At 44.4% G+C, this 15,153-nt stretch overlaps 1 protein-coding gene and 1 long non-coding RNA gene across 19 annotated transcripts in view; one reads left to right on the top strand and one right to left on the bottom strand.

The window, feature by feature from the left end:
• Positions 1–10,788, top strand: part of LOC149443242 (uncharacterized) — a 193,626-nt gene extending 182,838 nt beyond the window's left edge. Inside the window, exon 3 of the long non-coding RNA XR_016306686.1 lies at positions 9,860–10,788. This is a non-coding gene — a long non-coding RNA (uncharacterized LOC149443242). The remainder of the gene's footprint in view (positions 1–9,859) is intronic.
• Positions 1–15,153, bottom strand: part of LOC149443234 (neurexin-2-like) — a 2,355,461-nt gene that overhangs the window by 795,314 nt on the left and 1,544,994 nt on the right. For all 18 annotated transcript variants that reach the window (XM_089655720.1, XM_089655731.1, XM_089655727.1 and 15 more), the window contains one exon: positions 10,115–10,288. In XM_089655720.1, the coding sequence (XP_089511846.1) occupies positions 10,115–10,288 (174 nt within the window). The remainder of the gene's footprint in view (positions 1–10,114; positions 10,289–15,153) is intronic.

Below are 15,153 nucleotides of genomic sequence, written 5' to 3'. Positions count from 1 at the left end.
GGTAATTTAGGCCGCGCCAGGCCTAGCTGCATAGGTTCTGGAACATCTCCTGGTGGTGGATTCTGGATGCTTTGTCGGGTTGGTTGGCTGGGGCCTAGGAATGGACCCCAGGCATTTCCGTGACCCTGGACGGACCTCTCGAGCCTGCGTTCCCGCAGTCTTCGGTCAATTTTAATTGTCAGGGCAATAAGGTCTTCTAGAGACTCGGGAACTTCTACCCGGGCTAGCTCATCTTTCAAGGGATCGGAGAGCCCCATACGGAACTGGTGCAGCAGAGAAAACTCGTTCCAGCGTGTGTCCCCCATCCACCGCCTGAAATCAGAGGCGTATTCCTCTGCCGCCCGCCGGCCCTGTCGGAGCGCATACAAGGTCGCTTCGGCAGAGGCTGCCCGCTGTGGGTCATCATATAAGATGGCCATCGCTTCAAAAAAACTATTGACTGATCCCAGATGAGGATCATTGTTTCCCCTTAACCGGTGGGCCCAATCCTGGGGTTCACCCTGCAATAGTGAAATGATGAATCCTACTTTCACATTTTCAGTCAGAAAGGTACGGGGTTGTAGCTCAAAGAACAAGAGACAGGAATCACGGAATGACCGGAAGCGTGTGCGGTCCCCGTGAAAGCGCTCCGGTAAGGGTACTTGGGGTTCCGCCATAGGGAGCGGGGCAGAAGCCCCTGAGACTGGCTCCTGAGCTACCAGGGCCGGGGGTGCAGAAACCGGGGCCTGTGGAGCTGGGTCAGAGATAGAGCAAGTCTGGAAGTGATTTTCCAGCTGCATACATCTGTCCTGCAGGGCCGTTACGGCCTGCGTCAAATTAGCTAGGTGCCTGCAAATTTCCTCTAGCGGGGAGGGCCCTCCTCTAGGCTCAGTCATGGCCTTCTGGTACTGTAAGGGACCGCCCGGCGGTACCACTAGCACTCCACTGATCGGCCGTTCCCAGCGTACGGAGTCTAAGCCCCAGGGTACTTGTTCACCAGAGCCCCTGATGGTGGGGATGGACTTGGAGTACCCTGGGACCAGGTCGTGACTACTGAGGACACCCGTCAGTGGTAGGGGTATTCGCCAGGGGCTCCCACGGGAGAGAGCCAGGTATGAGGAGGTCTGGAGACCCCGTTGAGAGGGATGGATGGATGGCTGAGCAAGTGCAAGGTCATACAAGCCGGGTCGGTAACTATGGGGACGGTGCGGTACAGAGCAGCGGGCAAAGAATAGTCGGGTCACACGCCAGGTCAGCAACAGCAGGTCAGATCCAATAGGGGGCATTCAGGAGAGAGGTCAGGCAAGCAAGGGTCAAGAACAGGAGAAAACAGCAAGGTCAGGGCACAATCCGGGTCAATAACTTACTACAACAGGTTCACAGGTTCACATGATACAAGGAGACCAGAAGGCACTGAATGACAGCTCAGGGCCGTTTAAATATCCCGCCCTGCGCTGTCATTGGTGCCAGGCGCTCGCCTGCGATCTCTACTGCGCATGCGCGAACTTGGTTACCGGGGTCGGCCAGGTCCCGGCGCCCGCGTTCCTGCACAGGGCGGCGCACTGCGCCTGCGCCGAGCCCAGCGGCGCGGCGATCCCCGACACGGCCTTTATAAGGAGGCTCATCACTTCCTCTAGTTGCTGGATGATCTCTAGCACCCCGTGCCCTGTTCCTGTTTCCTGTTCCTGTGACTTGACCCATGATCTCCTCTTACCGACTCGGCTTGCTCCTGGACCTGTCTGCTCTGCCTTACCCCTGATCTGACCTCAGCCTGACTTACGGATACTCTCTCTTGCTCTTCTGTGTATGACCTCGGCTATCCCATCAGACTAGGTTTGCTTTTATTACCACCTGGTACCTGACCTTGGCTTGAACCGACTACCCAGTAAACACCTAACTCCCAGAAGGGCTTGCATACCACGCACAGGCGCCTCCTGTCTGCAGACCTATCTCCGTGCACCAGCTGTGCTTCTGAGTGGACCACCAGCCAGCACTCCTACAGGCGACCTATGCAACTTTGAGCCTTACTCCCGCTGTCCCACTCCCACTTTTTCCCTTCTAAAGTGTTTGTGCATTATTGTACAATGATTGCGTGTTTATTATCTTTGCATTGTAATCCTAACACATGTCAATTGCTCTGCTCTTCCAAATCTGCACTTGACTATAGTTTGCTTGCTTATTTAGACTGAAATGCAGTTTTAGGACAAACCTGATCAGAAATAGATGTGTGGAGGATTTGGGGAGGTGAGGTGTTTGTTATTTTGGCACTTTATGTATTTTTATATTCATGTTTTGATCTGGAGCCTGTTTTGTGGATAGATAATCCTAAGTGATGGTGTGTGTTAGTTTATGGCCCTGAAAATGTTGCTTGATTCATATTAACCATTTGTTTCCTGCTGTGACCTGTGAAAGCACTGTTCATTAGAAGTATAATCTCTTATGAGCAGGACTGTTCTATTTTAGCAACATCAATCCTGCTTTTTTTTCCCCCCCAAGAAATTGACTGTACCTACTTGTTGCTGCTGTCCAAATAAATGTGGAATATGTACTTGATCAATAACCGTTTGGCCTATGTATTTTTTTGGGGGGTTATTTCATGTCCACTTATTTTTTGCTACCTATATAATATGCCCAAATCTAGCTTGTTAGAGTGCACATAAGCAAGTATGTCCAAATTAACAAACCAAAAGCCCCCTATTGCACCTTTGGAGATTCCTGGTGACGTCTCGGTGTCTTGTGTCCAGATCCCAGGCCTGGCTCTGCGGTGTGCAGCGGACTAGAAGCTGGCTGGAGCCCGGGGCGGCCCATCTGTACAGTGAGCTAACGATTCCCAGGACCCCAGTAGGATAACGGTTGAAGAGCAGTCTCATATCCAGAGGAGGGAGTCTGTTCCCATGCTGTCTGTCTGGTCCATCTAAAGGGGGCTTCCTGCAGATCCTTGGTCAATATACCATTCAACACATTGTATTTTAATTATGCGCATCTGGTGAGTGCACATTTTTATCAATCTCCCGCACGGATAAAATCACAAATAAGCTGACACCACCTGTGCAATAGGACCTGTTTGCCGCACTATATTCTGACCGGTGTTTGTCAGACCTTCACCATCTTATGAACACTATTTTTGCTTTAAGACTTTCACAGCTGCACTTGTTTTATTGTGTCAATTATAGCGCTTTAATCACTTATATTTGTTATCACTTATATTTATTATTGATTTATTATTATTATCACTGCATTTGCGGCTGATCTTATCAGATCCCAGAGCGCTCATTGTCCCTTTGTTCAGTTTCTATCTTACTTTTTTTTTTCTTGGGCCATATTGGCAAACAGTTTTGCGTAGTTTGACGCTTACTCCTCTGGCAGGGGAATAACTGTTGAAAAACACAGACTATTGTCTGTTCGTTAATATTTATTATTTTGTCTAGGGGGAGAAATTAATTAGCAAACCTATTCATCATACATACACTGCTCAAAAAATTATAGGAACACTTTGAAAACACATCAGATCTCAATGGGGAAAAATATCATGTTGGGTATCTACAGTATACTGATATGGACTGGGTAATGTGTTAGGAACGTAAGGATGTCCCATCGTTTAATGGAAATGAAAACCTACAGAGGACTGAATTCAAGACACCTCGAAAATCAAAGTAAAACAATGATGCAGCAGGCTAGTCCATTTTGCTGAACTTTCATTGCAACAACTCACAATGGTACTCAGTAGTTTGTCTGGCCCCCACGTGCTTGTATGCATGCCTCACAACATCGGGCATGTGCCGAATGAAACAACAGATGGTGTCCTGGGGTATTTCCTCCTAGATCTGGGCCAGGGCATCATTGAGCTCCTGGACAGTCTGGGGTGCAACCTGGTGGCATCGGATGGACCGAAACATGATAGCCCAGAGGTGTTCTATTGGATTTAGGTCAGGTCAGGTGAGTGTAGGGGCCATTCAATGGTATCAATTCCTTCATCCTCCAGGAACTACCTGCATACTCTCGCAACATGAGGCCATGCATTGTCATGCACCTGGAGGAACCCAGGACCCACTGCATCAGCGTAGGGTCTGACAATGGGTCCAAGGATTTCATCCCGATACCTTATGGCAGTCATGGTGTAGAGGTCAGTGCGTCCCTCCATGGATATGCCTCCCTAGACCATCACTGACCCACCACCAAAATGGTCATGCTGAATGATGTTACAGGAAGCATAAATGTTCTCCACGGCTTCTCCAGACCCTTTCACGTCTATCACATGTGCTCACGGTGCTCTCATCTGTGAAAAGCACAGGGTGCCAGTGGCGGACCTGCCAATTTTGGTATTCAATGTCAAATGCCAATCGAGCTACATGGTGCCAGGCAGTGAGCACAGGGCCCACTAGAGGATGTCGGGCCCTCAGGCCATCCTCATGAAGTCTGTTTCTGTTTGTTTGGTCAGAGACATTCACACCAGTGGCCTGCTGGAGGTCATTTTGTAGGGCTCTGGCAGTGCTTATCCTGTTCTTCCTTGCACAAAGGAGGATATACTGGTCCTGCTGATGGGCTAAGGACCTTCTACGGCCCTGTCCAGCTCTCCTAGTGTAGCTGCTTGTCTCCTCCATGCCCTTGAGCAAACTTCCTGGCACTGGCATGTATTGATGTGTCATCCTAGAGGAGTTGGCCTGCCTGTGCAACCTCTGTAGGGTCCAGGTGTTGCCTCATGCTACCAGTAGTGACAGTGACCCTGGTCATATGCAAAACTAGTGAAAAACAGTCAGAAAAGATGAGTAGGGAAAGTCAGAGGTCAGTGGCCTCCACCTGTAAAACCATTCCTGTTTTGGGGTTCGACTCATTGTTGCCCATCGAGTGCACCTGTTGTTAATTTCATTAACACCAAAGCAGCTGAAACTGATTAACAACCCCCTCTGTTACTTAACTGACCAGATTTGGTTTGGCGGTTGCCAGGGAAAGGATACTTGCCTTACTGCATTGTGCTAATTGTACAGTTTGGTGGAAGGAGGATTATGGTGTGGGGTAGTTTTTCAAGGGTTGGGCTTGGCTCCTCAGTCCCAGTAAGGGGAACTATTAAGGCGTCAGCAAACCAAGACATTTTGAACAATTTGGACTATTTGTGGGAACATCTTGGGGATGGCCTCCTCTTATTCCATCATGACTGTGTACCAGTGCACAAAGCAAGGTCCATAAAGACATGAATGAGCTAGTTTGGGGTGGAGGAACTTGACTGCTCTGCACAGAGTTCTGACCTCAACCTGATAGAATACCTTTGGGATAAATTAGAGCGGAGGCTGGGAGCCAGGCCTTCTTTGTCTGACATCAGTGCCTGACCTCACAAATGCGCTTCTAGAAGAATGGTCAAAGATTCCCATAGACACACTCCTAAACCTTGTGGACAGCCTTCCCAGAAGAGTTAAAGCTGTTATAGCTGCAAAGGGTGGGCCAACTCAATATTGAACCTACGGACTAAGACTGGGATGCCATTAAACTTCATGTGCGTGTAAAGGCAGGCATCCCAATACTTTTGGCAATATATTGTATGTGTTGGAATGTCCATGCCAGATTCAGCATGCGGGCAGGATGACACGTAGGTTACGCACCAGGATTAATAAACATATCAATAAAAAAGGGTACTCTAAACACAGTGTATCAAACTATTTCTGGCTCCACCATGGGAAAGACACATTTTAGGGATAGATAGAGTCCAGGAGCACTGGAGAGGAAGTGATTTGAGAAAACAGATTTCACAAAATGAACTGGATTTTAGAATTGGATACATTGCAGCTTAATGGTATTAATATAGAACTAGATCTGAATTGCTTTTTGACAGATTATTAGTCTAATTAGCCACTAGAGAGGGTTGGGCGAGGGTATGATTAATCCAGTAAAAATAATTTTATCTAATAATTTTAAGGTTTTATATGTATCATGTATTTCAAAAATATGTATAACCTATTTAAATTGGCTAAAGAAAAGGGAGACCTTTAGCACAGGAATCTCTGAGTATAGCATAGTCCTCGGGATGGTTGATTGTAATATGCCTATAGTTTTTTTTAATATTATGTATTTATGTATTGTATTATGCTCACTGATTAGTACTTATTGGCTTACTTTTAATATTGGTAGGGGTTAGATGGGCTCTGAACTGGTTATAGTAGTGATGTCATTGATAAGATTAAATGTTATGCGGGGGGGTGAGTTCTTCCTTTGACCATGTGACCCTGGGGAGGATCCTCAAGGACTATATAAAGCATACACAATATGGTGAAACATTTCCTGATGACATCACTTCACAAAACGTACATCGAGGTGTAACTTCCAGTTACGTCACTTTCGGTCCCGCGTATCTGGTGACTGGAGCGCACACTAGCTTCAGGCTGGCAGCAAAGCGGTGGTGCTCACTTTGACAACATCCTGAACTTGGTTTGGGGTGCCAAGAAAGGCACTTTTAATGTAAGCGCAAATTGTATGTGTACTTTTTAACATTTTAATACGCATACTACACTATATTAGCTCTTTCCCTTAATTTCCATGGTGGGGAGGAGGTTTCTTATTTGAACAGAGATCACCAAACATAGAGAAATGGTGGATGACCCTACTAACAAGTGCTGAATGACTTTCTTTTTAATTAAAGAAGTCATGGTGTTCTGGTGAGTGATTCACTTTATGAACACAGGTGGTGGATCTATATTCTTGTGGTGGAGGTGGAATACAGTGAGGAACAGAAGTATTTGAACACCCTGCGATATTGCAAGTTCTCCCACTTAGAAATCATGGGAGGGGTCTGAAATTCACATTGCAGGTGCATTCCCACTCCAGAACCTTGATATGCTTCTTACAGAGCCACTCCTGGATGTGTGCTTCGGGTCGTTGTCATGTTGGAAGACCCAGCCACGACCCATCTTCAATGGTCTGACTGAGGGAAGGAGGCTGTTGCTCAAAATCTCACAATAAATGGCCCCATTCATCCTCTCCTTAATACAGTGCAGTAGTCCTGTCCCCTTCGCAGAAAAGCACCCCCAAAGCATGATGTTACCACCCCCATGCTTCACAGTAGGGATGGTGTTCTTGGGATGCAACTCATCCTTTTTCCTCCAAACACGACGAGTGAAGTTTAGACCAAAAGGGTCTACTTTGGTCTCATCTGACCACATGACTTTCTCTCATGCCTCCTCCGGAACATCCAGATGGTCATTGGCAAACTTCAGACGGGCCTGAACATGTGATGACTTGAGCAGGGGAACCTTCCATGCAATGCATGATTTGAAACCATGACGGTGTAATGTCCTACCGACAGTGACCTTTGAAACTGTGGTCCCAGCTCTCTTCATGTCATTGACCAGCTCCTCCCTTGTAGTTCTGGGCTGATTCCTCACCTTTCTTATCATCAGCGATACCCCACGAGGTGAGATCTTGCTTGGAGCCCCAGTCTGAGGGAGACTGACAATCATCTTTAGCCTCTTCCATTTTCTAACAATTGCTTTAACAGTTGATCTATTTTCACCAAGCTGCTTGGCAATTGCCCTGTAGCCCTTTCCAGCCTTGTGGAGGTCAACAATTTTGTCTCTGGTGTCTTTTGACAGCTCTTTGGTCTTGTCCATGGTAGTAGCTGGCGTCTGACTGACTGTGGGGTGGACAGGTGTCTTTAAAGAGCTCAGACAGGTGCTACTAAGTTAGATTAATGAGTGGAGTAGAGGTGGATTTTTTAAAGGCACAGTAACGGGTCTTTGAGAGCCAGAATTCTTGCTGTTTCTTAGGTGTTCAAATACTTATGTTCAGCAGTGCAAGACAAATAAATTCTTTAAAAATCACACAATGTGATTTTCTGAATTTTTTAAAAAAATTCTGTCTCTCAGAGTGGGAATGCCCCTACAATGTGAATTTCAGACCCCTCCATGAATTCTAAGTGGGAGAACTTGCAAAATCGCAGTGTGTTCAAATACTTCTGTTCCTCACTGTATATGAAGATTAATCTGAAGATACACAATTAGGAAGGATTTTTTGTTGCACAAAATATTTATGTATATAGTTGTATAAAATATGATTTGCACCTTATATTTATTTATTGATATTCTAAGCTGTATAATACATGATTTCTAAAATTTATATTTAAATAAATATATTGATGAAGTAGAGTGTACGAGCTAGCGCCCACTAAGAATCAGTCTAATAACACTTTGACGTGTTTATTACATGCACAGGGAGGCGGCTTTTTATTATTCATTTATTTTTTATGTGTATATTTCTAACTCTCTGACAAATAATTCTTGGTGGGATTAAGCACATCTATTTTGCACAATAATTTTCCACATTTTATATCTATACATTTACATTTGTATCTTCTTTTTTTGGGTGGCGCAGAAACATTAGTTTATACTGGAGTACTATAGTTGTCTTGGGTACTTTTTCTTGGTCCTTTGTGACAAGGCTTTTGGTGCGTCTCCCAAATGTGAAGGTGCAGGAGTAGTTGCGTCCGCCATCTTGTTTCCTCTGCCGTGTGTTGCCTGAGAGAAGCCCGAAACTCCATTCTGGGTCCTGCCCGCTGCATGACAGAGCATTGGGTGATGCTCCTGTGGTTCGAGGTATCGGTAAGCTGGTAGTAACCCTCTATAAAGTGGGGAGCTGCTATTGAAATGGCTTGAAGTTCAGAAAGGGTGTAGAGCGACTGTGCCTGCACATGCTGTCTCTCATACTTATTGTTTTTAAAGAAGAAGTATTTTATGTATGAAAAATAAAGATAAAATTAGATTTTTAAAAATAAGTTTATGCATGGATGAGTACCTTAAAAGCTACCCGTAATTAGTTCCTCCTGTTATGGTGTTCTTTTCAATTGCATCTAATAAAGCAATGTGGGCACACTCTTAGAAGGAGATGTGACTAAAAAAAGTTGGGCCCATGACTTTGTAGAATACGTTTGTTTCCAGCTACTTATTGCTGCCAATTTTGTACATTTATTTTATTCATGTTTTGTATACGTTAGAGGCTTGTTCTGATTGAGTGAATTGTTTAAAACATTTTTGGGTGTCTATGAATTAGATATAAAATTACAGATTTAAAAATGGTTCTCTTTTAAGTATACTTTCCACTTTTTTCTCAATGACAGCCCACTGAGAGATTGTCCCTCTTTATTTAAGCAACAGGATACACACAAAATGTTTAAAAGATTAAAGGAGAAGACAGGAGCAATCCCAAGTTCACTGGATGAAAAAAACCTTTATTCATTTGCCATGGCTTCTCTGCAGCTTACGTGGTGGAGCTGAGCCTGAGATTGGGGGATCCCTAGAGCAAGAGTGATTGAAAGAGCTACCAGGTACTTAGGGAGGTGATTTCCCTTCTGGGATGTCATCCACCATTAGTTTCTTAGAATGTCAGCTAAAGCACTGTATTCTACTGGGAGAGGGAGGAAATGTTGAGAAAGAAGCCCAGCAGCAACTTCCTGTTTATGGAATGCATGGCCCTATTTATACAAAATGAAAAAAAATCAGAAATAATATTGGTTTAAATTTTATTGCACTATGCATGCAATTGTTGAACAAAGCTAAGTGACTTTGTTAATAAAGTTCAGCAATAGCATGCAGCAAAGTCTATGTCTGTTCACCTACTGATTGTAGTATTGACTGGACAGTTCTGTTAATCAATAAACCAGGAAAAATCATGTTCTGCTTGAGTTCTTAATGCTTTTCTAGTTCAGTCCATAGCCAGCATTTTAATTTAAAGCCATTATTCATTTATATTTAGGTAAACCCTAACAATGAACTTCTCTTATTTACACCCTTTTGGTGTGCTAAATATATTATGAAAGTGTTTTGATTCAATATGTGCATAAAAACATACATTTTGATAAAGTCTTGTGAGCTGATAACTTCTTACACTCTCTGTTATAAAGATGGACGTGAGAAGGGGAAAGAGATGAGAAGACTGCGTTATTTGTTGTCCATCAGAAATGAAGGAGCGGGGCTGACACCTCATGCTTAGGAATTCAGAGCTGTGCTGTCATGTCAAAAGCAAAATTGTATTTATAGCACATGCATGGTTATTGTTCTGCACTTGGAGCACATGTTTAAAGGGAAAACAATTATTAAGGAAGTACAGCATATTTGTTTTCTTTGTAATTTTGCCTTGGTATACACTTTATTCTTACCATCACATCCCCTTACTACTGGACCAAATCGATGGAGTGCATCAGTCAAGAGATCTGGAAGACGTCCATTAAGATCGACAGAAGCAAGACATCCCTGGAAACCATCTCGAGATGCAACAAGCTTTGGAAGAGTGACATACATATTCCTTGGAAGGCCACCAATATACAGTTCACCTAGATAAAAATGCAGAAAAGGAGGTAATAAAGGTAATAAAATATAGAAATACATGGAAAGCATATTACTACAATGATACAAAGTAATAGAAAAAAGACAATATGAAGAAAATTGATTCCCCATTGAATTGATCATTTACTTGTGACCAATGTACTAAAGCAGGGGTTCTCAACTTTCTTCCGATTATAGACCCCCAAACAGATAGCCCAACACATTCCTATATCCTATTCACAAGACTGTCAAAATCATCATGAACCAGTTCTATTGGGTACCTGTATGACTTCAAGAGATGTCAATACCCTGGTTTTACTTTACGTATGGATAGCTAGAAGCTGAACAGCTGAAAGAAAATTATAAGGATTTTTTCAAATACAAAAGCTAGCTACAATGTGAGATTTTTGCTGAAATTTTTGTGCAGTCAAAACATGAAATCATATTACAGTTTTTCAGTTACTGACCATGTAACCTTACACATCAAGTCAATTAAATTCAGGCTCAGCAATGCAGAGAATCCTGGCTCTTTCCTTTTTTTACACAAGTTTGGTATCCAAGCATGAGACACCTAGTGGTAGAACAACAATATAGCAGATTGATATTTCCTTTTTCTTTTACTTTTAAGGCATTACTAAAGTCCACTTTTTTATTTATACTTAAGACTATAATAAGGTAGGTAATAGACATGTGCAAGGCACAAAATCTAGTTTAGTTTCAAATGCATTAGTTAGGTTGATAATTTCATTATTCATTTCCGTTGTGTCAGTCGGTGTAAATTTTGGGATGTGTTTTGTTTTTTTGTAGTACCTAAATGTTTTCTAATCTACCCAGTATAGCTTCAGACAGATCCAAATTCATTGTGAATAGCTTAGGTTGTTAAGGAGCGGGTCCTTGCATCCTTAACAGCCATGACTCATCTGCTGTCAGTAGGATTGCTCACTGACAGCAAAATGCAAACAAATGAAGTGCCTGGTAAAAAAAACAAACACAGTGTGGGGGTCACCCCAATAGATTTTGAGGGGAACCCCACACCAAAATTTTTTAACCACTTACCTACCAGGCACTATTACCCACTTCCTACCCAAGCCAGTTTTCACTTTTCAGTGCTATTGCACTTTGAATGACAATTGTGTGGTCTTGCAACACTGTACCCACAAGAACTTTTTCTCATTTTTTTCACACACAGAGATTTCTTTTGCTGGTATTTAATCACCATTGGGTTTTTTTTAGATTCATTCAGTAGTTTTTGTTGGGATCACCTGTGATTGGCCACAGTTATTATTATTATTATACAGTATTTATAAAGCGCCAATAGTTCGCTCAGCGCTGTACATTACAAAGGGAGACAGAACATGTGACAGAACAATACCAATACAATGCAAAACATGAGGGGATCAAGGGCCCTGCTCTTTCGAGCTTACAATCTAGTTGATCACATGCTGCAATTGGGCTGTGATTGGTCCAGTCTGTACATGTGACCAATCACAGCACAGTTGTAAGCAATGAATGGCATGAAAGGAAGCCATTCATGGTTTACAACTGTCATGTGATCTGCTGTGATTGGTCACAGCAATCACATGGCACTGGCAGAAGGCCAGTGTAGTGATCTTTCACTGGCCGTGTCCAGTGGACACAGCCGGTGACAGATCATGCCAGAACACGGCCCGTGACGTCCTCCCAGGATAACCGTGATCCCACACGGCTGTCATCTTACAACAGACCTTTATCCGAACATGAACGCTGATTCACACACACAAAAAACACTTCCCGTTAAACACGACATGTCCTGTCCAAAGAAACTTGCTGAATAAAAGGTAAACTCGGGGGCTGGGTCACCTGGTGATGTCTCCAGGTGACCCCCGCCCCCATGTCTACCTGTCATTGGACAGGACACATCGCTTGCCAAACGACAGGTGGACATGGGGTCGGGGTCACCTAGTGACATCACCGGTGACCCTGCCCACATGTTGACCTGTCATTTAGCAAGCAACGTGCTCCATGGAGAGACACTCGCCCCAATGACAGTTCACCCAATTACCCTGCCCCCATGTTTACCTGTCATTCGACAAGCGATCAGACATGGGACCAGTTGTGTTCGGTGAGATTTTTTTGTGTTTTGTTTCGTGCAGGCCAGTGTTCACTAATGCTGAATCTACTTCGGGAGGGATTTCTTTTCTGGGGGCTTATTGAATAGAGGACATGTCAAAAATGTATTTTTGGTGAATGAGTAGAGGTACTATGTACCCGGTACACTTTCACATGGGGGCGGGATCAAGGGGCCCTCTTGTTAAAGGGGGCGCCCAGATTCCGATAATTTCCCCACCCGCAGACCCCCACAACCACTTCCCAGGGTTGTGGGAAAGAGGCCCCTCCCCCAAAACCCCCCTCCATATTGAGGGCATATGGTTTGGTATGATTCAGGAGGGGTGCTCGCTCCTCCCCCTTTCCTAGCCTGCCAGGCTGCATGATTGGATCATGGTCTAATAGGGATTTTGAAGGGGACACCATGCCATTTTTAAAAACTTGGTCCCCTCAAAATTTCCCACGCTGTTTTTTTTTTAAATTTTTGTTTACATTCTGCTGACAGCTTGGAGGCCAACCACTCCTTTATAACCACAGCTTTTCACAATGAATTTGAATCATTATCAAACAGGTTTGAAAATGACATCATCCAAAGAAATTAATGAATGCATTTGTAATTTTTTTCGTTATAACTTTTTTCAGATTCGTTGCCATTTATTTCTAGGTTCATTTGGAGATTCAGATGCATCTGAATCTCCGAAAATAAAATTTTCTTCTAAAAATCGAATGTAAATGAACCGAATCGCACATGTCTAGTAAGTACGGTAAACATCTCCTAAACGTGCAATGTTTAAGAGATATTTACTTTAGTAGCAGCCAGTGATGTCACAGGCACATGTGCACTGCACTCTCAATGGACAGGCCGACCATCCATTGAGAGAGCTGTGCCTTGGCCATGACTCCAGCGCACATTCAAAATGGCAGGAACCTGTCAACCCAGAAGGAAGACGGTAGATGCCAACTGTCCTGGAGAACCCAGCGTCTTGGTCCTCAACCCCACCAATGCTGTGTCCAAAGCGATGTCCTGCGATAATAGTACCAATATGCTAATGTGTGTAGATTATGACTGTTTGGGGTACACACAACTGATGTGGAAGGGCCACACATTTGTGGCAGGTAAAGGCTCAATCCTAGAACACCTAGGTCAATGTACAGCCCTTGGTTTTGAGACTTCCATGGTACATCAAAAAAGATACTGGCATAGTTTTCAAATACTCAAAAGGTGTATAGCAGGCCCGGACTGGGACAAAAAATAGGCCCAGGTATGTTTGACTGCGCAGCCCCAAGCCTGGGGACCCTTTCCTTGGAGCCTGGTGGTGGAATGCCAGGGCCCAGCCACAAGAAAGAAGGGAGGAGGAAAAGAAAGAGGGAGGGAAGGAAGGAGCGATAGGTAGAAAGAAAGAAGGAGGTAAAGGAGGGAAAGAGAGAACGAAGGAGGGAGACAGAGAGAGAGAGAGAAAGAAAGAGAGGTATAGAAAGAAACAAATAAAAAAGAAACAAAGAGATAAAGAAAGAAAGAAGAGGTATACAAGAAAGAAAGAGGTATAGAAAGAGAGAAAAAAAGAAAGAAAATTAGAAAGAAAGGAAAAGAGAGAGAGAAAGAGAAAAAAAAGAAAATAAGAAAGAGAGAGCAAGAGAAAAAGGAAAGAGAAAAAGGAAAGAGAAAAAGGAAAGAGAAAGAGGAAAGAGAAAGAAAGAAAGAAAGGAGACGAGGAGAGAAGACACAAGACTGACGGGGAGTGTGGGCGGGGCAGTCACAGGAGGAGACAGCAGGAGGAGCTTCTCCCGTGTGTGTGTGGGGGGGACATATGGACATATATGGCATATATATTTTTTAGAGAGGCTTGGTGAGTGGCACAGGCTCAAGGAGCAGCCCAACTGCCGCAGGTGCTTTCAGAGCCCTAAGGACATATGGCCTGGCAACGGATCCAGCCCACCGGGCTAATGCCCAGGGTGCCCTATGGCCAGTCCAGGTGTCAGGGTCTTGTCCACGGCAGAAGTTCTGGAAGATCTAGCATTTCTGCCAGTACCCTGCATGACCGCAGAAGCACACATCAGCCTCAGTTTGGTGCCAGACGGCCTTTATAAGGAGGCTTCCTCAAGTTGCTGGATGATCTCTAGCTCCCCATGCCTTGTTCCTGTTTCCTGTTACCTGTGCCTTCCTGATACCGACTCGGCTTGCTCCTGGACCTGTCTACTCTACTTAACCCCTGATCTGACCTCGGCTTGGCTAAAGGATACAGTACTCTCTCTCTCGCTCCTCTGTGCATGACCTCGGCTATCCCATCTGACTACATCTGCTCTGATTCCCACCTGGTACCTGACCTTGGCTTGAACCGGCTATCCAGTAAATCTCTAAACCCTGGAAGGGCTTGCATACCTCGCACAACCACCACCTGTCTGCATACGTATCTCCGTACATCAGCTGTGCTTCTGGGTGGACCACCAACCAGCACTCCTACAGGAGACCTGTGCAACTTTGGGCCTGACTCCCGCTGTCCCACTTTCAGGGGAGCCTGGAACGTAGCCGCAAGGGAAGCCCTCTCTCCACTGGCCTCCATCACTAGGTACGTGATATCAGGTCTGGTGTACAGTGGAATTCTCTTTGTGCCTTTAGATGTAAAATCACTTTTCAGCTCTTGTTTTGGGGCCTAGTTGTTTCAAAGTAGATTATCCGCTTTCTCAGTTTGACTGTAGTCTATCTGTACTTGGAGTATTATAAGGTTGTTGTGTTTCAGCTTAGCGACCTCTGCAATACAGTGCCCCTGAGAACTGATTTATTGATTTA

This window comes from Staurois parvus, unplaced genomic scaffold, assembly GCF_062004578.1.
Source record: "Staurois parvus isolate SC_StPar_1 unplaced genomic scaffold, SC_StPar_1.0 ptg000866l, whole genome shotgun sequence".
NCBI classification, from domain to species: Eukaryota; Metazoa; Chordata; class Amphibia; order Anura; family Ranidae; genus Staurois; species Staurois parvus.
Note: the sequence above shows the minus strand (reverse complement) of the source record. Positions and strands in the feature narration are given on the sequence as shown.